Source organism: Myotis myotis, unplaced genomic scaffold, assembly GCF_014108235.1.
Source record: "Myotis myotis isolate mMyoMyo1 unplaced genomic scaffold, mMyoMyo1.p scaffold_m19_p_8, whole genome shotgun sequence".
In the NCBI taxonomy this organism is placed as follows: domain Eukaryota; kingdom Metazoa; phylum Chordata; class Mammalia; order Chiroptera; family Vespertilionidae; genus Myotis; species Myotis myotis.
Window position 1 is genome coordinate 74,586,087 of NW_023416390.1, and position 23,381 is coordinate 74,609,467.

The 23,381-nt window shown below is 38.4% G+C and overlaps 1 protein-coding gene across 1 annotated transcript in view; it reads right to left on the reverse strand.

The window, feature by feature from the left end:
- Positions 1 to 13,343: 13,343 nt before the first annotated feature.
- Positions 13,344 to 23,381, reverse strand: part of THSD7B (thrombospondin type 1 domain containing 7B) — a 755,959-nt gene continuing 745,921 nt past the window's right edge. Inside the window, exon 27 of the mRNA XM_036320836.1 lies at positions 13,344 to 14,514. Coding sequence (XP_036176729.1) covers positions 14,433 to 14,514 — 82 coding nt within the window. The 3' untranslated portion in view covers positions 13,344 to 14,432. The remainder of the gene's footprint in view (positions 14,515 to 23,381) is intronic.

Sequence of the window (23,381 nt, forward strand, 5' to 3'; positions counted from 1 at the left end):
TTATGGCCATACATGTTTTATCTATGCATGGAAACACACATACCTGTCAGAAAACTTACTCTTGAATGCATTGACTGGGTGCTGGTTGTGGAAGAACAAGAAAGGTCATGCTGGTCTGAAGGAGAGTGAGTGTAGGCAATTCAACCCAGAAAGTTTGATAGCTATCTGGGGAACGTGTACCAACAATAGAAGCAAAATGAACAATAACTGAAAAATTCTTAAAATTTTGGAACTGGGTACAATGACCAAATCAAAGACAAGTTGGAAGCTAGTGAGCATGTTCTGGAATGACTGCCCAAAGCCAGAGGATTTTTGTTGCATTGTTTTTATGGGACAGTCATTGCTTGCTATGTGTATTGGACTGACATAAAAGTTTAGCAGCATGAGGGCACACTGGGTTTTGTCTCCTGATCTGCAAACTCATGTTCCCCGTTTACAATGTTGTAATATGTAAATATGGTCCTGTTAAATAGATGTTGAGACGATTTAGATAAAGGGTCTGGTCATAGGAGACTTGGTGGGGAATACCTATTACTCTATTTTAAAGAAATCCTCTATAAAATATCTGTACAGAATATATTTAGAGGGGTGCATGGTTACACACACAGAAAGTCTTTTGACTGCTCTCCTTGTGCTTTGAAATATGCAGCAAATCAGTAGTGTTTGATAGATATTTGGAGATGTGAGAAATAAATTGAAGATGTACATTTAAGAACAAAAGAAAAATGAGGCTCAAGTGGCTATTCATCCCTGAAGTGAAAAACAAACCCATGGAAAACAGACATGGGCATATGAAACCCTGTTGTAGTCATGGCCCTTCAGAAACACAATTCAAATTTTCTGTGTGTCAAAGGTCTCTTTGGGATTATGTCCAGAAGATATTATATTTACAAGGAAAACACAGCAAATGCAGCATTGATCAGATATGATATGAACTACTAACATAAGCTAGTTCATATTTTAACATTAGATTGCACTACTTTTTTGATGTTACACTATTGAATCTGAGTTTTCATTGATTGTTGTGATCAAAATGAATGGTGAATAAAAATCATCATGGATAAGAAAATGAGGGTGGCTGCATCTAATCTGATTCCATGGTTTTAGAAGTTCCAAGAGCACAAATCCACTTAGTAGATAACTGTGGTTATTTATAATTTAAATATTAATTTATGTGTATTGTTGTTTTTAAATGTTACTAAGTTAAGCATAAATTATTAAGTTTTTTGAGCCTAACTACTTCATAAATAGAAGGATTAGGCATTGCTTCTGGCTATTGATCTCCATGAAAAAATGATTGAGACACTAAGGGTCCTGTTGAACTATTTTAATCTGTTGAATTTTCTTTGAGAATAATCAAGAAAGGCCGAGTGAAACTCTAGGAATTATTTGAGTGTGTGTGTGTGTGTGTGTGTGTGTGTGTGTATGATTTCTAAACAGTGGTAAATATTTCCAGCAGTCTCTAAATACCCATGTGTTCAGACAGGGTTTTCTTAATGAGGTATTTGACTAGCATGGTCTGCTTTCCACAGTTCCTACTCTAGTGTGAGATTGAGAGGCTGCTCCATGGTAGACATGGGATAGAAGCCTGTTAGTAGGAAGACTACTAGTGATTTGGCCTAATCACAAGGATGCAAAACCCTTTTACACTGCTTCATAAAGGAATTGATATATATATATCTCACTTTGGACTGATTCATTCTTGGACCAACCTAAGAATGTGAAAATTATCTTAAATATCTGGGCCAGCAATGCCAAGCCAATTAACCATCACCTTTCCCTCTACCCATCAAAAAGTCTTTAGTATTCAGTGTGTAGTTAAAATTCCATTTTTTCCCTGAGTCCTTCCTTAATCCCTCACTTGATATTTTTCATCTTCCTGTGCACCAATTATACCAGTGTTCCCTAGTGTTTATATATGCTTCACACCCTCACCCCCAAAATGTGCTTCACCTAGTGTTTCTATTTATTGGAAATAGAAATAATACCTTCATAATCTTTGTCAAATTATCTTAATGAGCCTCATAATTTTAGCCATAGCCACAATTAGAATGACTTTTCTTCTCTTTTGGAAAACAAATATCATTAACAAATTATGATTGTTGTCCATCACAGGACTACTTAACCTTATCACATTCATATAAAATAATAATAATTCTGTAACATATCTGGGATACATGCATGAACAAAATTGAGTTCCTTGCCCCCTGGTATTAACAACTTAGTGCAAGAAAAAATAGTTTATTAGCTATAAAATAAAGGTATGTAGTAAATATAATTATTTGAGTGATAATAAGAATATGAAAAAAAAGTTGAGAATGTTAAGAAAATTCAGAATATCAACAGGAATAGGGTCAGAATTTTTTTTGTAAAGGGCTGGATATTATTTTAGGCTTTTCAGGCCAAGGGTCTCTGTTGCAACTGCTCATCCTTGTCCTGTAGCACAAAGGCAGCCATACGCAGTAAGTAAATGAGTGGGCCTGGCTGTGTTCCAGTAACACTTCATAAAAACACACAGTTGGCTTATTTAGCCAATGATCTGTAATTTGAAGACTCATGGGTACAGTATTAAATTATCCCTGGGGAATACCTCATTGAGTAGGAAGAATTTCAGCAACATTACTTTTTGTGCCATTTTCCTGTATAGTTTTAATCATGTTAATATGTTTAACATGATTAAACATATTTCCTATATAGTTTATTACCATGTTAACATGTTACCATGTTTTATTTGAGTGTTTGTAGCCAAATGTTGTCTCTCTCTCTCTCTAAATGCCATGGTGGCAGTAAGCTGATCTTATTTTGCTCATAACTTAGAGTTGTGTCTGGAATATAATAGATATTCAATTAATATTTGTTAAATGAATGAGTAGTGAGTGTTATTTTAAAAAGGGCGTCCAATATTCAGTTTTAGCAAACTATTACCATAAAAGATTGAACCATTTGTTACCAGATTTTCTGTTTCAAGAGAAGCTACAAATCCAAATTCTTGTGTAAAATCTCTCGATTTTAAATGACCACAACTACTTTAAAAATATAAAAATCTTTGCATGCCAAACTAAGTATTTCTGTAAGTTAGTTTTCTGGAACTTCTGCTATGTACACTCTCGGAGGAAAGCAATTGGTGTTTTTAGTCTCTTTTCTACACTGTGCAGTATGAGAGGTGACATGGGTAATTTGTCAAGGTCAGTGGTTCATAGCAATACCAGGTCACACGTACTTCTTTGGACTTCCTACCCATGTACTCTGACTGTAAGAACTACACATGTTGAAATTGTCTTTACTGTAGGAGAAATATGTTAGCATAAGAAAAAAGAGTTCACACACTTCATGCATACATTTAGATTCTCTACCAGCCTATGGAAATTGTTTTTCACCTAGATCTCTTTGCTTTGTTTTGCTCTACAGGGGTGATGGTCCCATATCTTTGGGATTGTACAGTATAATTTTCAAGTAAAGTAAAAGTCAGAGGAAATCGTTTTTCATTGATTCTAAAGTATACCTACTAGCACTGTGTGCCCATGGTAGGTGTTTAAGAAATATGGATTGTTAAATGAATGAACGAAATATGTATTAATTATTATAGTTGAAAAATAAGCATTAATTGGAATAAAAATATTTTGAGTAATTACTTCAAAAATTATTATACTCAAGCCATGGATGTTGAAAATTTAATATATAAACACAAATTCAGTACTTGGATAATTGTTGAATCTATAATAAATGAAAAACTTGAATAAGCTAAGGGCCGTAGCTGAGTATGTTATATAATACTAATTGTAGGTAATATTTATTGCACTTTTGATATGTGATTAATACTAATTATTTTACATTATTATTGAAATAAGGTAAAATATTTATTACCAACATCATAATTATGCAAAAGTTACATAATCATCTATGGCAGGTGATTACTGTGAACTTACTCTCAGATGTACTAACTTGTTTTTCAGTATCTAGGATTACTCATTTCACATCATTTTGAAGATAACAGAAAAGAAAAATACATGATACTCTAACCTATGAGATAAAAGGCAAGAGATCAAATATTGACTTTTTAAAAGTTTCTGATACTTTGCTTTGGGGTTCAGGTTTGGAAAGGACATGAATGATCTTTTTTTGTATTGCTTTTAAGGGACAATACTATCACAGATACTTAAAAATATGTAGATTATATTTAGGATTTTTTGTTATTAAATTACATTGTCTTCTGACAACATGCTGTAAGGAGAACTACTGTACATACTTGTTAGGGTCACTGAAAGAGGAATGCATGAGGCCAAAAGAATTATGAATTCATTAGGTCATCTGGATACCCACATGGGCTGAGCCCCAAAATGGCACCAACAGCCAGAGACGGGGAGTAGGAGATTTTAAAGAATTCCAGGAGGGATTTTTCTGGGGAGAGAATTCTCTGGGTAGGTCCTGACAGGAAAGATAATTTAGCCAATGAGCTGTAATTTGAAACCTTAGCAAGTGAAATGTGGTCTAAAGGTCAATTCCCAGGGGAGTGTGTGTCCATTCAATTATTTGATCAGACCTAACAATACTGATAATTTTAGTTTCTCCTACATTTATATTTTTTATTGCTGTATAATTAACATGTATAATTCTATTAGTTTCAAGTGTACAACATAATGATTTGATATATGTATATATTGTAAAATAATCACCACAATAAGTCTAGTTAATATCCATCACCACACAGTTACATTTTTTAAAGGTGAAACTTTAAGATTTATCATAGCAATTTTCAAATATGTAAGACATCATTATTATTCTTTTTTGTTAATCCTCACCAAGGATATTTTTCCATTGATATTTTAGAGAGAATTGGGGGGGAGATGGGGGGGAGACAGAGAGAGAAACCTCCAATGTGAGAGAGACACATAGATTGGTTGCCTCCTGCACACACATTGATGGGACTGGGATAGAGGTACGTGCCCTTGACTGGATTAAAGCTAGCACCCTTCAGTCCACAGGCCGACTCCTAACCACTGAGTAAAATCAGCTAAGGCAGTAACACATCATTATTAACTACTAGAGGCATGGTGCATGAAATTCGTGCACTGGGGGTGGGGGGGTGGGGGGAGGTCCCTCAGCCAGGCCTGCACCCTCTCCAATCTGGGACCCCTCGGGGGATGTCTGACTGCCGGTTAATGCCCACACTTTTAACAAATGACAGCTCCATTGTTGTTTCTTTCTTTTCATGCTTAAACCCATTGGAATTAGTAGGTATTCAAAGTGTGTATACATTTTGGGGGGACACCCTGTTTATCTCTAGTCAGCAATGAAAGGAACCAACAGTGGGTTTTAAACCCCCAGATAGGGAACCTCGCTCCCTCCCCGCATATCTCCCCACTCCACTTTCCACCTTTGCAGGCAGTGGGAGAATCAATGTTTTCTCTCATTAACACAGAAAAGCACGTCCTGACACCCGCTGCCTGGCAGGAGTGCGCTAGGCCTCAAGCGAGCGAGGCTCAGTCAGGGCAGCCTTTGCTCATGGGTGCTGGCACCCAAAGTGTACATTCCTCCTCTGCAGTCGCCGCGTTCTCCCACTGTTTCACTAAGAGGACGGACCTTCTCGCCTCCTCTGGGTTCCCAATCTCAAACCCTGACTGAAGGCACCTCAGTGAGGGCCTCCCACACCCACCAGGTGTGTGTGTCTGCATCTGCTCCCGCCTCTGTACCTGCATTAGCCACACAGAGGCAGTCTCGTTACCACACTGGCCTCCGCGGGAACAGGGCATCACCACTCCGCCCTCTCACTGTCATCTCACAGGCGCCCACCCCGAGCACCCAGACAAGCTCCAAAGGACGTGAGCATGCCGGAGGGGAGGTGCGCATGTCGTGTGGGGGACATAGGCATGCCGGGGTTGATGGAAGTACAGAGGAGAGGTGAGGGGAACGTGTGCACGCTTTGGTCCCGGACTGTTGTGGGCATGCGTGGGTGACAGTGCGCTGGGGGATGTTTACACGTGAGGGGGGCAGTGGAGAGGATGCCTGCACCAGAGGCTTGCACCTGCGCAGATCTGCAAACCCGCACAGCGCGGCCAGGAGGATGTCAATCTGGCCTGCCACAGTGGCTGTCCCTGCGATTGTGCACCTTCTGGACCAGGAGGCGGGACTGGCACAGCTGTTCTTGGTGCTGATGGCCCACAGGTGCTGCTTCAGCTCGGCCCGCAGGCTTCACTTGGTACCACTCATAGCCACCGCTGCCATGTGGGTAGTACAGGTTGTCCTCCACCTCCCCCGCCTCCCCTGCCCCCATCACCACTGCCGCTTGCCTGGGCAAGCTGTAGCGGCCATTGGGAGCACTCACAGCTGCCTCCACCCCCATGTGGTGAGTACAGGCCACCCTCTGCCAGGCCCGCCTTTCCTGACCCCCATCCCTGCTGCTGCAAGTCCCCACCCACCTGAGTCTGCTGCACGTGCAGCCTGCTGAATGGTCATTATGTGATGGTGTCCCAGCCAATTTGCATATTCCTCTATTACTAGTATAGATAGTCATCATGCTGTACATTGCATGTCCAGGACTTATTTCTGTGAACCTTTTGACCGCTCATCCATTTTGGCCACCCTCAACCCTGCCTCTTGCCACTACAAATCTGTTCTTTCTATGAGTGTGGTTTTTGTGTTAGGTTTCATATAAGTGAGATCATATACTATGTCTTTCCCTCTGTTTGACTTATTTAACTTAACATAAGGGCCTCAAGGTCCATCCAGGTTGCTCCAAATGCCAAGATTTCTTTCTGCTGAATCATACTACATTTTACACTACACACACACACACACACACACACATGCCTTTAGGGTATTATAGTTTTATTCCAGACCACTCCAATAACAAAAACATTGCAATGAAAAAAGTAACACAAATTTATGGTTTCACTGTGCATATAAAAAGTTTCTTTACATTATACTGTGGTCTATTAAGTGTGCAATATCATTATGTCTAAAAAAAAATGTACATACAAATCTCAGCGGGAAATGGGGGCAAGAAGAGATTAACCAAGGAATTTATATGCATATATGAATAACCCATGGACACAGACAATAGTGTTGTGAAGGCCTGGGGAAGGGGAGGGAGTGAGGCGGAAGGGGTCATTGGAGGAAGAAAAGGGGACATTTGCGATACTTTCAACAATAAATGCTTTATTGCTAAAGAATGCTAACAGTCATATGAGCCTTTTGTAAAAATGGTAGCAATACTTGCTCAACCAAGGGTTGCCACAAAACTTAAATTTGTAAAAAGTACAGTATCTGCAAAGCTCAGTAAAGCAAAGCTCATTACAACAAGGTATACCTTTATGCCACATTTTCTTTCTACATTCATCCATTGATGGACACTTAGGTTGTGTTCATGTCTTGTCCTATATAATAAAAGCATAGTATGCAAATTGTCCCCTCGACCAGGAGTTTTACCAGGGGGCGGAGCTGGCTTGGGGAAGGGAGGGAGGCCCCGGCTGGTGGCAACAGTTGGCCAGGGGAAGGGAGGGAGGCCCCAGCCAACAGCTGGCAGAGCTAGGGACCTTACCTCTATTATAAATAACTAGAGGCCTGGTGCACAAAAATTTGTGCACTCAGGGGGGAGGGTAGGTCCCTCAGCCCAACCTGTGTCCTCTCGCAGTCTGGGACCCCTCAGGAGATGACCACCTGCTGGCTTAGGCCCGTTCCCTGGGGGACTGGGCCTAAGATGGCAATCAGACATCCCGATGGCAGCCCGGCAGCCCTAGGGGAATCCAGTGGGGAGCAGGCCTAAACTGCAGTCGGACATCCTTGGCACTGCTGAGGAGGCAGGAGAGGCTCCCACCACCACCGCTGTACTGGCAGCCATCAGCCTGACTTGTGGCTGAACAGAGCTCCTCCCATGTGAGAGCTCCCTGACCACCAGAGGGCAGCTCCTGCATTAAGCGTCTGCCACCTGGTGGTCAGTGTGTGTCATAGTGACCAGTCATTCCCAGTCCTTCTGCTGTTAGTGTCAATTTGCATATTACCCTGTTACTATATAGGATAGAGGCCTGGTGCACGGGTGGGGGCCAGATGGTTTGCCCTGAAGGGTGTCCCAGATCAGGGTGGGGGTCCCACTTGGGTGTCTGGCCAGCCTGGATGAGGGGCTGATGGCTGTTTGCAGCTGGTCACACCCCCTTCAGGGTGGGGGTCTCCACTGGGGTGCCTGGCCAGTCTGGGTGAGGGGCTGAGGGCCGTTTTCAGGATGGCGGGCAACTGAAACTCCCAGCCTCTCCTTTTTTCTGTGTTTTTTTGTTTGTTTGTTTTTGTTTTTTTATTCTGGGATTTATTTACCTTCTATAGCTGTCACTGGAGCTGAGAGCCTGCTCCATCTCTGAGGCCTGGCTCCAGCTCTGAGGCTGTGCTGGCTGAAAGCAGGTATGGGGTTTGTTTAGCTTCTATAATTGACACATTGTTGCCATCACTGCGGCTCTAAACTCTGAGGCTGAAGCTGGCTGAAAGCAGCTTGTTTAGCTTCTGGAGCTTGTTTAGCTTCTATAATTGCAACATTGGTTCTTAGACTGCAGCTCAGAGGCCGGCAGTGGCAGGTGGGGAACGTTGGCTTCCTCCATCACTGGAGCAAGCTAGTCTCCTGTTCACTTCAGCTGCCTGGCTGTCGGCCGCCATCTTGGCTGGCAGTTAATTTGCACATTGCCCTGATTAGCCAATGGGAAGGGTAGCAAAGTTACAGTTAATTACCATGTTTGTCTATTATTAGATAGGACAAGAGGCCTGGTGCATGAATTTGTGCACTGGAGGGGGGGGCCGGCCCACCCAATTGGGGCTGGGCTGGCTTGGGGGAGGGGCTTCGGGAGTTTGGCTGGCTGGCCAACTGGCCCGATGCAGTGCATGTCATAGGGGCCAGTTATTCTAGTCACTTGGCTTTTATCTATATCAGTGATGGCGAACCTATGACATACATGTCAGAGGTGACACGCGAACTCAATTTTTTGGTTGATTTTTCTTTGTTAAATGGCAGTTAAATATATAAAATAAATATCAAAAATATAAGTCTTTTTTTTACTGTGGTTGCAAATATCAAAAAATTTCTATATGTGATACGGCACCAGAGTTAAGTTAGGGTTTTTCAAAATGCTGACACACCAAGTTCAAAAGGTTCACCATCACTGATATATATATATATATATGGATGCTGTAATGAACGTGCGGGCACATATATATTTGCAAGTTGTTATTTTCATTTACTTTGGATACATACCTACAAGTGGAATTTCTAGGTCATCCAGTTTCTGTTTTTAATTTTTTGAGGAATCTCCATGCTATTTTTCATAGTGGCTGCACCAATTTACATTTCTACTAATAGTTCACAAGGGTTCCCTTTTTTTACACATCCTCACTAGCATTTATTGTCCCTTGTCTTTTTTATAAGAGCCACTGTAACAGGTGAATTGATATATCATTGTGAATTTGATTTGCATTTTCCTGATAATTAATGGTGTTAATAAACACCTTTTCATGTACCTGTTGACCATCCATATATCTTCTTCGGAGAAATGTTCAGATTATCTGTATATTTTAATTGAATTTTTTGTGGGTTTTTTGCTTTTGAGTTTTATGAGTTCCTTGTATATTTTGGATATTAACTTATCAGTTATATGATTTGCAAATGTTTTCTTGCATCCAGTAGGTTGTCTTTTAATTTGATTGATCATTTCCTTTGCTATGCAGAAGCTTTTTAGTTTGATTTAGTCTTGCTTGTTTACTTTTGTTTTTGTTGCCTTTGCTTTTGGTGTCAAAAATAAAAAACAATCTCCAAGAATGATTAAGAAGGTTACAACCTCTGTAGTCTTCTAGGAGTTTTACAGCTTCAGGTTTTACATTCAAGTCTTTCATCCATTTTGAGTTAATTTTTGTGTATGGTGTAAAATAGTGTTCCAGTTCTACTCTTTTGAATGTGACTGTTCAGTTTTCCCAATTCATTCTTTATTGAAGAGACAATCCTTTCCCTATTGTATATTTTTGACTCTTTTGTTATGTTAATTGACCATATATATATTTTATTTCTGGGCTTTCTGTTTAATTCCGCTCATCTATATTTTTATGCCAGTAGCATACTATAACTTTGTCATGTAGTTTAAAATCAGGAAATATTGTGCCTCCAACTTTATTCTTTCTTAAGATTCCTTTGGTTATTCAGATCTTTTGTGGTTTCATACAAATTTAGAATTGTTCTGTTTTTGTGAATAATGCTATTGGAATTTTGAAAGGGATTGCATTGAATCTGTAGATTACCTTAAGTAGTATGGATGTTTTAGCAATATTGATTATTCCAATCCATAAACATGGAATATTTTCCCATTTTTTGTGTCTTCAATTTCTTTCACCAATGTTTTATGATTTTCAGTACACAAGACTTTGACCTCTTTGGTAATATTTGTTTCTGGATATTTTTTAAAGCATATATAAATGGGATTATTTTCTTAATTTACCTCTATATTAAAACATAATTTACATGAGAAGTTATTTCACTTATACAACATGGTGATTTAATGTTTATGTACCTTATGACGTGATCACCATGATAAGTTTAGTGCAACTAAATCATCTGCTTGTAGAAAGTTATTACAATATTATTGTAATCTCTGTGCCATGCAGTGCATTTCTATGATTTATTTATTTTACAACTGGAAATTTGTTTCTTTTATTCCCCTTTAGTTTTTCAACTATGGACCCCTTCTATCTCCCCAACTCCTCTGGCAACCATCAGTTTGTACTCTCTATCTATTAGTGCAAAGTTTCTTTTTGGTTTATTTTTGAGTACAGAGTTTCTTTTTGGTTAATTCTGTTTCTTTTTGGTTTTATATTTTTACATTCCAGTTACAATGAAGATTTTGGTATTTGTCTTTGTTTGACTTATGTCACTTAGAACAATACCCTCTAGGTCAATCCATGTTGTTGCAAGTAGCAACGTTTTATTTAAAAAAAAAAAAAATCTGAGATATAGTCTCGTGTGTGTGTATCACATCTTTTTAAAATCCATTTATTTATCAGTAGTCATCAATGTTGCTTCCATGTCTTGTCTATTGTAAATAATGCTGCAATGAGCATAGGGGTTCATATATCTTTTCAAATAATTATTTTTGTTTTCTTCAGATAAATACCCAGAAGTGGAATTGCTGGGTTGTTAGTCATTCTCTTTTTTTTTTTTTTTTTTTTTTTTAGAAAACTCTATGTAATTTTACACAATGGAGGCCACCATTTATAAATCCCACCAATAGTGCATGAGAGTTCCCTTTCCTCCACATCTTCACCAACACGTGTTTGTTGACTATTGATGATAGTCATTATGAAGGGTATGAGTAGATATGTCGTTATGGTTTTAATTAGCATATTTTTTTTTCTATTGACTTTTTCTTTTAGAGAGTGGAAGGGAAGGGAAGAGGCAGAGAGAGAGAGAAGCACTGATGTGAGAGAGATACATCCATTGGTTGCCTCCCGCACATGCCCCAACCAAAGCCGGGTATTGAGCCTGCGACTAAGGCCAATTCCATGCCCCTGACTGCAATTGAACCCAGGACCCTTCAGTTTGAGTGCTGACACTCTATTTACTGAGCCAAACCAGCTAGGCTCTCCCAGTCTTAAATGAGTGACTTTTGTAGGAGAGGAACTTTTTTTTTTTTCAGCACTACCCTAGTTCTTGTTTGTCTGCATGTACCTTTGTGATTTTCCTGAGAGCAGTCTACTCTGTACTTGGTGGTTCCCAGTAGCTGAGAGTGTGTCAAGATCTGTCATGTCCTAAATCATAATCTAGATTTAGGCTGAGTGGACATCAGATTCTCAAGCAGTAGCCTTTAAAAGTATCCAATTAGGCCTATTTCATGGAAATACTAGGAGGTAGGCATTTCTGTGTGTTCCCTCTGCATTGAGGCGCAGGGTGATAACCCGTTAAGAACTGTTCGTTTGCTACAATTCCACTAAACACATGAACACAAGTCCCTCTGTTCATCAGAGCTAAGTTATCAAAGAATGTCAGCCAGGTTGCCAGATGTGTGCCCAACCTCCTTTCTTGGGGATACTGGTGTCTGGGTAGGGCACAGGGAGAGCCAAAGATGATACCCGCCAGCCTCCCTGGTCTCTGATGAACATTGCAGTCAGGCGTCTAGGTGTGTGTTTAATTAGAAGTCTGCCCTTCAGGCTATGGCTCTTCCATAGAAAAACTGTGTGTTTCTGTCTGCTGCTTCTGAGCTCTGCCCTGGGTGCAGGGGTAGCTATGGTCAGTCCATTTGTGCCCTTTAATCACTTTCTCGGTTTGCTACAGCTTAGAGGGTCTTTGGATACCAACCCCTTTGGCTTGCAAAGCTAGGCGTTTTGGCATCATCTTTCAGGTACAGGTCTTAAAACTTGGGTTGCCAGATACTGGGTTCAAACCCTTTGCTCCTCAGAAAATAATAGGGGGCTGTGTGAGTTCCCTTTGAATTACGGATTGCCATGCCGAGAGTGGGGTTTATGGCAAGATTTTTGTCTCAGCCTTTTTTTATCAATGTCTATGTGTAGCTTTCCTCATTCTCCTGATGTGTAAGAGTTGCTCAGTTAGTTTTCTAACTTCTTTCAGAAGAAAGAATTGTTCCAGATATATTGGTAGTGTGTCTGTGGGAGGAGGTTCATTCAGATCTCCCTACTTTGCTATCTTTAACTGGAATACCATTTTCCATTTATCTTAAGAGAAAAAATATATATTATCTTTATTTTTTTGGGTCAAACAATGGGAACAGAGAGTTTGCAATTTTTGTGGGGTAAATATCACATAGGTGATGAAGGGAACAGTCAGATTTTGATTTCCAAAGCAGGATCTCTTGAACTACTACAAACAGTACTGAAAGTTTAGCTAAAGTGAACTAATAAAAGGGCAACTCTAGGAGTTGTTTCCTCAACCACACTATTGACAGAAGATGGTATCTTTTTAAGGACTCTTTTGTTGGAAGCATTGAAGTGTTACATGGTTAACAGAAGCCATATTGCAAACATTCTCTATCTTGCTCATTGTATCACTTCTCTAACATTCCCATTTTCTGAGGTCTCTCAGGTCACTTACATGTCAGCATTTGCCTTATTATAGTTGTTTGTTCTAATATTGACTGAACTTTAAATATATCTTAAAAGCTACTTCTGTGTAATTGTGTTTTACTCAATTTTGCAGTGTGCTAGATAGAGCTGAGAATGTGGGGTAAAATTCCCTTTCTCTGTGATTTCAGCTTTCAACCTCTAAAACAATGAAACAGGGAAAGTGTTATTAAAGGTGTGTTTTTCAAAATAAGGGCACTTTAGAAATGAATAAATCTAGAAGAGTCAACTTCTCAGTCTCTTGAGCACTTTATTTGTTATAAATACAAGTCAATACCACAAGATGGCACCTTCTTACTTTCAACATCTACTATTACAAACAATTATCTTCATAAAATGGTTTCAGCTCTTAATGTGTTTTAGATATTATTGAAACCTTATAAAAGCAAGACTTGCTATAAACAGGATTGGTGTTTGATGTATATTAAATGAGGTCAGATAATTAACTTCAAAAGAAATTTATAAATATTCAGATAAGAAAATTGAAATTACAAAAGCAGAGTTTGTCATCATTAAACTGAATTACAACTGTGTGATTAATTCTATATCTACGTTGCTAAGTTTTGTTAAAATGCAGTTTTAGTAATCAAATAAATCAAATAAATACCTCATTCTCCAGTATGACCACCTAGTCATTTGTACACCATCACACTCAATACACATTTCATTTAGAAACCACCCAGTTTTCATCTAGTTCGTCAATTACGCGCACGCCATTTCTTTCAATAGATGCAACCCATGAAGTGCCATCATCCCCTGGCTACAAAACAAAATACAATATTCAAAGGTAAAAACTCAGAGAATTTCTGAAATGGCAGCCCATTCCCTCTGTGTTCATGAAAATAGTCAATGCAATTTGAAGGTCTCTGAACTAATGTAAACTCTAGAAAACTCAGTGTTGAAATATGGAAAGAATAAAGATTTGCACTAATATAGTGCGTAACAATGCAGTGTCAAACTCGCCATTTATAGTAAATGTCTTGATTGGACTTTCCTCTGGATTGTCATCATGCTGCAGAAGATAAAGATTACTCAAGTCTGTGGGAATTCCATCACGTTTTCTTCCTCCCTTTTCCAAAAGGGAAGAGAAGGATTTTCAGGTCCCTTGAGAAAATAAAAAAAACTAAACACACCCACAAACAACTTGAAATCAAAATGGCAGACTGAATAATCCTTGACCCCATATCCAAATGAAGTTGAGGCAATATTACTTTTGCAGTATTTGCATTCTGCCTAATGTATCACACTGTGAGATTCCTCAAAAAACTGAGAAGTCTGAGAGCTACAAAAGAGAAAGCAGTTAAGGCAGTCGATGTCTACATTTGGATTTCCTTTTCAGGTTACATGTCTAAGTCTCCATCGTAGGCGAAGGTCAGAGGCTTCTGTTGGGGAGGTGTGCTTTGATGTGGTTTTGGCTTCTTGCTGCAAAGGGAAAAGAATTCCTGAGATAAAGAAAGTTCACAGAGCTCTGTTTCATCTGCCGAAGACAATTGTGAGGTTTAGAAATTCAATCAGTTCAATGACAAAATATTATTTTCTCTGGACTTGGCGTTTTCTTACTTGTCTACTTTAATGCTATTTTTAGGAGAAGCCTCATGCTTTCAAAATCTTAGACATAGTTTAGTGGAAACAGTGAACTTGGTAGAGGGCTGCTTTCTTTCTTGTGCCTTTTTATACACAGTAATGTGAACATCTGCGGCTCACTAATTCCTAAGCTATTGCAACCTTCATGTTGCAGATGTTTAACATCCTAAGCTGCTGGAGTAGCCAGAATCTGGGGCCTTACCCTGGTCTTGTTTTTAAGTAAACACTCTTCTGCTCTGGCCTGAAACTTGACATTTAGCTGCCAAGTCACGCCATCCTCACCTGGTGTGTTTTACCTAAGGCCACCAACGTCGCCAGAGCTGCTGCTCTCACACAGAGAGAAGCTGAAATTGGTACCATTCCCAACTCACACAATCATGCCCAACAGCCTCCCTTACACTCTTTGATTGTTAGTATGGGTGAATCTCTGTGTTTATGAACATTCATAGTTTGAATTACGCCACACACTGCCCTACCATCCTGATTCCTTCTTCCTCTGTGCCTTTGCTTTGCCCTGCCTCTAGAGCCCAGCTGTCTTTTGGGTTGTCCTCATTAGCAGGGAGCCATCTCACTCCCTGTCTCCAAATTATAGAGACATCTCTTATTAATTAAATAAATGCATAGTTAGTGCCAAGCTCTTTGATGGGCATTTCACATAAAATATCTCAATAAATCCCTGAACAACCCTGAGAGGGAGGCACTAGAATAATGGCTACTTTACAGAGAAGGATGAGAGAGGTTATTGACCCTCTCCCTAGTCACTGAGTGAGTGGCAGAGCCTGGATTCTAAGTAAGACTAACACCCAGACCTGTGCATCTACCCTCTTCAGCACATTCTCTCTCTACACATGCCACACTTAGGCATCTGGTAGAAACAACTTTTTTGTGTGTATCTGTAAGAGTGAATTTTTATATTCTGAGTGAATTTAAATTAAAAACAAACATGTTAATGTATACAGTTCTGTAACATTTAGTACATTCACCATGCCCTGTAACCATCACCCCTATCTGGTCCGGGCACATTTTTATCACCTTAAAGGGAAACTCTTCACCTACTAAGCAGTCTCTCCCCATCCTGCCCAGCAACCACCTACCAAGTTTCTGCCTCAGTGAATTTGTCTATGGAGGATATTTCACATAAATAGAATTATACTAAATGTGGACTTTTTCATCTGGCTTCTTTCATTTAATGCTTAAAACAGTGAATTTTATGATATGAACTTTACCACAGTTAAAAAAAGTTTGATAAAATTAAAATGGTTGTCAGGAGAATGTCCTAGTTTAAAATGCTCAAGTTCTAATTTAAGGAGAAAAACATTTTATTTTACGGTTTGGGACATAAAGCAACTTATAGGAGCTAAAGAGATAAATTAAAATGATTAAATAAACTATTACAAGAAATCGGAAATCCTATCAGTGCCCCCACCCTTACAGCTGCCAGGGAATGGGTGCTCAATGGACAGCTACACATTTTACATAAACTCTCTCAATAAATCCCAGAACAACCCTGAGAGGGAAGCAAACAGTTTCCAACCAGGGAAGTTGAAAGGCAGAAACATGCTTTAGAATTCTCAGCCTCCAATTTCCTGCTTCCCATGTATTTTCCACTTCTCCAAAAGGTATTTATTGCATAATTAGATAAGAAACATTCAATTTGACTTTATATTAATAGTATATTAATGGATACATATATTCCAGTTGCTCTAGTCACGTTGTTGAGTCAGGCTCTCATATGGAAAATGGACCCAGACTGAAACTGGGTCCTCAGTACTCAAATCTGAAACATTTAAAGGGACTAAGAAAATACTCAAATAAGAGTTTAGGACAACTTGGAAGTGACAGCTTGTATACCACCCTGGGGGTTATCTTAATGTAAGAAAGAATACGTGGACATTCATCTGAAATGACAGTAGGGGTCCTCTCTCTCACCTATTTTTTTTTTCCAGGGCAGGGGAAGGGAGGGAGAAGAAATATAAGTGCTTTCAGAGAATTTCTGGCAATCCACTCTTAGGTGGCATTTGCTAAATGTAATTAGGCAAAGTGAAATGGAATTGCTGAGTTCTAGGGACTGGGGAAGAGATAGTAACATTTCCTTGGAGACAGCTAATATGGTCCAGCTATGGTGAGCTGGGCCTGGAAAATTCCACTCTAAATATTACACAGATATTTTAATTACAGTTTTCATGTAAAGAATTACAAACACTGTGTCTACCTCTAGAAGAAAAAAGGGGAGGGGGGCTCCTAATACATAAGCCTTGGATTTTTTGTGGGCTGTGAGGTTTATTGGGAATCATTGTGATGGTCTCATTATATGATGAATTTTTCATATTGTGTACTCTCTCCATTGTCAGATACTAAAACAATAATTATGAATGCGTGAGACCTAAAATTTTTTTATAGTTTAGAAGTTCTCAAATGTTGGCAAACATTGAATATGGTGGTACTTTGTTGGGAAGGTGTGGCTTTGCAGAGCTGGGCTAGTCAAAAGCATGCTGAGAGGAGAAGCTGAGTGACAGAGTGCCCTCTGCAAAGCCAGTAAACAGGAGGCCTTTCATTTTTTGTTTCTATTGCAGTTGACACACAATATTATATCAGTTCGGGTGTACACTGTAATGCTTGGATATTTACGTAACTTACAACTTGACCACCCGATAACTCTAGTATCCATGTCACACCATATACAGTTATTACAATACTGTTGATTATATTCCCCAGGCTGTATTTTATGTCCCTCTGACTATTTTTTATAACTGCCAATTTACACTTCCTAATCCTTTCAACTTTATCACCCACCCATCTAGCAACCTTGAATTTGTTCTGTGTATTTATGACTATTTTTTCTATTTTACTTGCATGCTTATTTTTGTCTTTTGGATTCCATTTATAAGTGAAATATGTTTGTCTTTGTCTGAATTATTTCACTAACCATATTACCTTCTAGATCATGCATGTTGTCACAAATGGCAAGATTGTATTCTTTTGTATGGCTGAGTAAATATATATATATATATTATACATACATACCAAATCATCTTTATCCATTCATCTATCAATGGACACTTGGGTTGCTTTTGTATCTTGGTATTGTAAATAATGCTGCAATGAACATAGGAGTACATATGTCTTTTTGAATCAGTTTTTTGGGTTTCTTTGGATATGTTCTCAGAAGTGGGATTTCTGGGTCAAAAGGTAGTTCCATTTTTAATTTTTTGAAGAAACTCCATACTGTTTTCCAGAGTGGCCACACAAATTTACAAACTTGCCAACAGTTGTTTGTTGACTTAGTGACTATAGCCATTCTGACTGGTTTAAGGACATATCGCATTGTGGTGTTAATTTGCCCTTCCTTGATGATTAGTGACATTGAGTATCTTTTCATATGTATACTAGAGGCCCGGTGCACAACATTCATGCACTGGGTGTGGGGGGTCCTTCAGCCCGGCCTGCGCCCTTTTGCAGTCAGGAACCCCTCAGGGGATGTCTACCTGCCGGCTTAGACCCGCTCCCCAGGGTCCTTAGCACTGCCACGGAAGCAGGAGAGGCTCCCGCCACTGCCGCTGCACTCACCAGCTGTGAGCCCAGCTTCTGGCTGAGCGGCTCCCCCTGTGGGAGTGCACTGACCACCAGAGGGCAGCTCTTGCATTGAGCATTTTCCCCCTGGTGGTCAGTGCGTGTCATAGCGACTAGTCGTTCGGCTGTTCAGTCGATTTGCATATTAGGGTTTTATTATATAGGATTGGACATCTGTTTGTTCTTTTTGTAAAAAAATGTTTATTCAGGTCTTCTGCACATCTTTTCATTAAATTTTATTTTTGTATGAAGTTGTGTGACTTCCTTAAACATTTTGGGTATTAACCCCTTATCGGAGATATCCTTGGTGAATATCTCCCCCCATTCAGTACATTGTCTTTTTGTTTTGTTGATGGTTTCCTTTGCTGTGCAAAAACATTTTTATTTGATGTAGTTCCATTTGTTTTTTTTCTTTGTGTCCCTTGCCTGAGAAGACATATCCAAAAAGGTATTACTAAAAGTTATATCAAAGAGTTTACTGCCTGTATTTTCTTTTAAGTTTTAAGTTTATTCATATATATATTAGGATAGCTTCATTTTTTTGCATGTATCTGTACAGTTTTCCAAACACCTTTACTGAAAGGAATGTCTTAACCCCATTATATGTTCTTACCTCCTTTGTCATAGATTGCTGGGCCATATAGGTGTCGGTTTATTTTCGGGCTCTGTATTCTGTTCCACTGACCTATGTATCTGTGTAGTCTATGCCATTACCGTGCTGTTTTGATTATTATAGTCTTGTAAAATAGTTTGACATCAGCAAGTACAATACCTTCAACTTCGTTCTTTCTCAAGATTGCTTTGGCTATTTGGAGTTTTAGTGGCTCATATATATTTTAGGATTATTTGTTCTAGTTCTGTGAAAAATATCTTTGGTATTAGGGATTGTATTGAATCTGTAGATTGCTTTGGGCTTTACAACTTAATGATAATTCTTCTTACCCATGAATGGAATATATATGCTTCCATTTAATTGTATCCACTTCACTTTTTTCTCCAATGTTTTATAGTTCTCCAAGTATAGGTCTTTTACTTCCTTGATTAAATTTATTTCTTGATATTTTATTCTTTTTGATGCTATTGTGAATGGAATTATTTTCTTAATTTTTCTTTCTGACAGTTCATTATTGGTATATAAAAATTTAACCTATTTCTGAATATTATTTTTGTATCCTGAAATGCTACTGAATTGATTTATTAGTTCTAATAATTTTTGGTGGAATCTTTAGGGTTCTTTCTATATATTATTTTGTCATCTGCAAATAATGACAGTTTTATTTATTCATTTCCTTGTCTGATTGTGGTGGCTAGGCTTCCAATAGTATGTTTATTAATAATGCTGAGAGTAGGCATCTTGTTCCTGATCTCAGAGAAAAAGCTTTCAATTTTTTTCTGTTGAGTATGATGTTAGCTATGGGTTTAGCATATATGGTCTTTATGTTGAATTATGTTTCGTCTATTCCCACTTTGCTGAGAGTTTTTATCTTAAATTGATGCTGGATTTTATCATTTTTTTCTGAAGCTATTGATATTTTTATCATTCATTTTAATTATGCAGTGTATCATGTTAGCTGATTTGTAGATATTTAATCAACCTTGCATCATAGTAATCCAGTTGATCATGGTATATGATCTTTTCTATATATTATTGAATTTGGTTTGCTGATATTAATGTTTTTGTCTGGTTTTGATATCAGTGTGATGCTGGCCTCATAAAATGAGCTTGGGAGCCTTCCTTCCTCTTCAGTTTTTGGACTAGTTTGATAATTATAGGTATTAATTCTTTGAATGTTTGGTAAAATTCACCTGTAAAGCCACCTGATACAAGACTCTGTTGGTAGTTTTTCTTTTATTACTGATTTGATTTTGTTAGCAGTTGTTACTTCTGATTTTCTGTTTCTTCCTGATTCAACCTTGAAAGATTGTATATTGCTAGCAGTGTATCTATTTCTTGTAAGTTGTCCAACTTGTTGGCATATTATTGTTCACAATATTTTCTTATAATAATTTGTATTTCTTGTTACTGCTACTCTGTGATTTTATTTATTTAGACTCTCTTTTTCTTGATGAGTTTATTGATTTTTAAAAAATCTTTTCAAAGAATCAGCTCTTGGCTTCATTGATCTTTTAAATTGTTTTAAGGCTTCATTTTGTTTATTTCCACTCTTATCTTTATTATTTCCTTCAACTACTCATTTTAGATTTGCTAGTTTTTCTTTTTCTAGTTCCTTTAGGTGTTCAATGAGATTGTTTATTTGAGATTTTTCTTGTATTTCCCTCTGAGAACTGCTTTGACTATGTCCCATAGATTTGGGGTCTTCATGTCTTCATTTTCATTTGCCATGAGTTATCTTTTGATTTCTTCCGTAATCTCATTGTTAACTCATTCAGTGTTTCCTAGCGTATTATTTAGCCTCCATGTGTTGGTTTTAGTTTATTTCTTTTACTAGATTTTAAATTTGATATCATTGTAATCAGAAACAGTTTGATATGAATTTAATCTTCGTAAATGTATTGTGACTTTTTGTGTGCATCTGAGTATGTGGTCTTCCCTGGAAAATGTTCCAGGTACACTTGAAATGAATGTATATTCTCCTGCTTTGGGGTGACATGTCCTAAAAATATCAGTTAAGTAAAGCCAGTTTCCTTGTTTATTTTCTGTCTGGAAGATCTATCCATTGATATCAATGGAGCATTAAAGTTTCCTACTGTTACATTATTACTGTTGATTTTTCTATGTATGTCATTATTTGCTTTATATATTTAGGTGCATAGATATTCATAAGAGTTATATCCTTTTGTTGGATCGATGCCTTTATTATTATAAAGTGTCCTTCTTTAAAAGTAAGACTGTAGCAGGAGATAAAGTTTATTTAGTCTGATAGCTTTCACAAAATTTCCATTTGCATGAAATAACTTTTTTCACCTTTTTACTTTCAGTTTGTGTGGTTTTTATTTTTAATCTGAAATGGGTCTCTTGTAGGCAGCCTATGTATGGGTCCTGTTCTTTATCCATTGAGCTCCCCATTCTTTTGATTAGAGCTTGAATACATTTAAAGTGATTATTGATAGATATGTGGTTATCTCCATCTTACTGTTTTCTGTAGTTCTTTTCTCTGGCTTTCTCATTCTTATTCTCATGCTCTCTTCTTTTGTATGTTCATGACTTCCCAAGTGTTGTGTTTGGACTTCTTTCTTGTGAATTATTTGTAAATTTTAGTTTGTTGTTACCATGTGCCTCATTTATACCAACATCTATTTATAGATGTCTATTTTAAAATCACTACAAGTTTTACTCACCCCCTACACTTTTGTTTTCATGATTTTTTTTTTACTTCTTTGGTGTGTGTTTTCATTTGTCTATTCATTTATTGTTGTAAATTTACATAGTTTTTCTACTTTTGCCTTTAATCTTTGTTTTAGCATTATAGTTGATCTACTGCTTTTATTATTTGCTTTTTAAGTGAATATTTTTTCTTTTCTAGTTTCCTACTCATATTTTGTATCTTTTATTTTCTTAAAGAAGTCCCTTTATCATTTCTTGCAATACTGGTTTAGAGGTGATGGACTCCTTTGGCTTTTACTTTTCTGGTAAGCTCTTCATCTCTCTTTCAGCTCTAAATGAGCCTTGCTGGGTAGAGTGACCTTGGTTCTAGGTCTTTGCCTTTCATCACTGAATATTTTATGACAATCCTCTGGAGCCTGCAAAGTTTCTGTTGGGAAATCAGCAGATGTTTTTATGGGAGTTCCCTTGCACACGACTGACTGAAGTTTTCCTTGGTCTTTAGCTATTGGCATTTTAATTATGTGTCTTGGTGTGGGCCTCTGGGTCCATCATGTTTGACACTGTCTTGCTTCCTGGACTTGTATGTTTGCTTTGCCAGGTTAAGGTTTCCAGTCATTAGATCTTCAAAAAGGTTTTCAATCCCTTGCTCTCTTTCTTCTCTTTCTGGTACCCCATGATGCAAATTTTGGTACTTTTGATGGTATCCCAGAGGTCCTTTCAACTACCTTAATTTTTAAAACTTCTCTTTTATTTTTGCTGTTCTGATTTGGTGTTTTATGCTGCCTTGTCTTCCAAATCATTGATTTAATCTGCTTCATGTAATCTGTTGTTCACTCCCTCTAAGGCAGCTGTTCTCAACCTGTGGGTCACGACCCCTTTGGCGGTCGAACGACCCTTTCACAGGGGCTGCCTAAGACCATCCTGCATATCAGATATTTACATTACAATTTATAACAGTAGCAACATTACAGTTATGAAGTAGCAACACAAATAATGTTATGGTTGGGTCACAACATGAGGAACTGTATTTAAAAGGGCCAGAAGGTTGAGAACTACTGCGAGTCTAAGGTATTCTTCATTTCAGTTATTGTATTTTTCATTCCAGACTGGTTCTTTTTTCATGGTTTTTCTCTCTTTGTTGAAGTTTCCACTTGCGATTTCTTATTCTTTCCTTAAGTTAATTGATCATACTTACAACCAGTTTTTTGTGTTATGTTTCTGGTAGATTGCTTGACTCCTTCACATTTAGTGCGCTGTTGTGTTTTGTTTGTTGCTTTGTGTTTTTTTTTTTTTTTTCTGGAGTTTTACTCTCTTCTTTAATTTGGGACATGTTTATTTGTCTCCTCATTTTGGCTGCCTCCCTGTTTGTTTCTATATTCTGGGTAGATCTGCTACATCTTCCAGTCTCCACAGAGTGGCCTTATGTAGTAGGTGTGCTGTGGATGCCAGCAGCACATTCTCCCTGATTACCTGAGCCAGGCGTTCCAGAGTTGTCCCTTGTGTGTATTCTCATGCTGTAGTTGAGCCTTGATTACTATTAACATAACAGTGGGTGGGATTGACTCTCATGCTGACTAGCTGTGAGGGCTGGCTAAGATGACAGTGGACAAGCTGTCCTTTTTGTTTGAGGATAACCCCTTGGAGATGGATTTGCTATAGCAGGGTACTGATGCCTGCTGAGTTTATACTTGGGTGTGTCATTTTTGGAGCTGGTTGCATGGTGCTCTGAAGCTGGACATGAGGGCTGTTGGTTCTGCCCTTCCTTGAGGCAGGCCAAGATCAGCCTTGGCATGTGCCCACCCTGGGGCCATGTGGGAGCAGCTACAAAGTGATCTGCAGTTGGTCACCA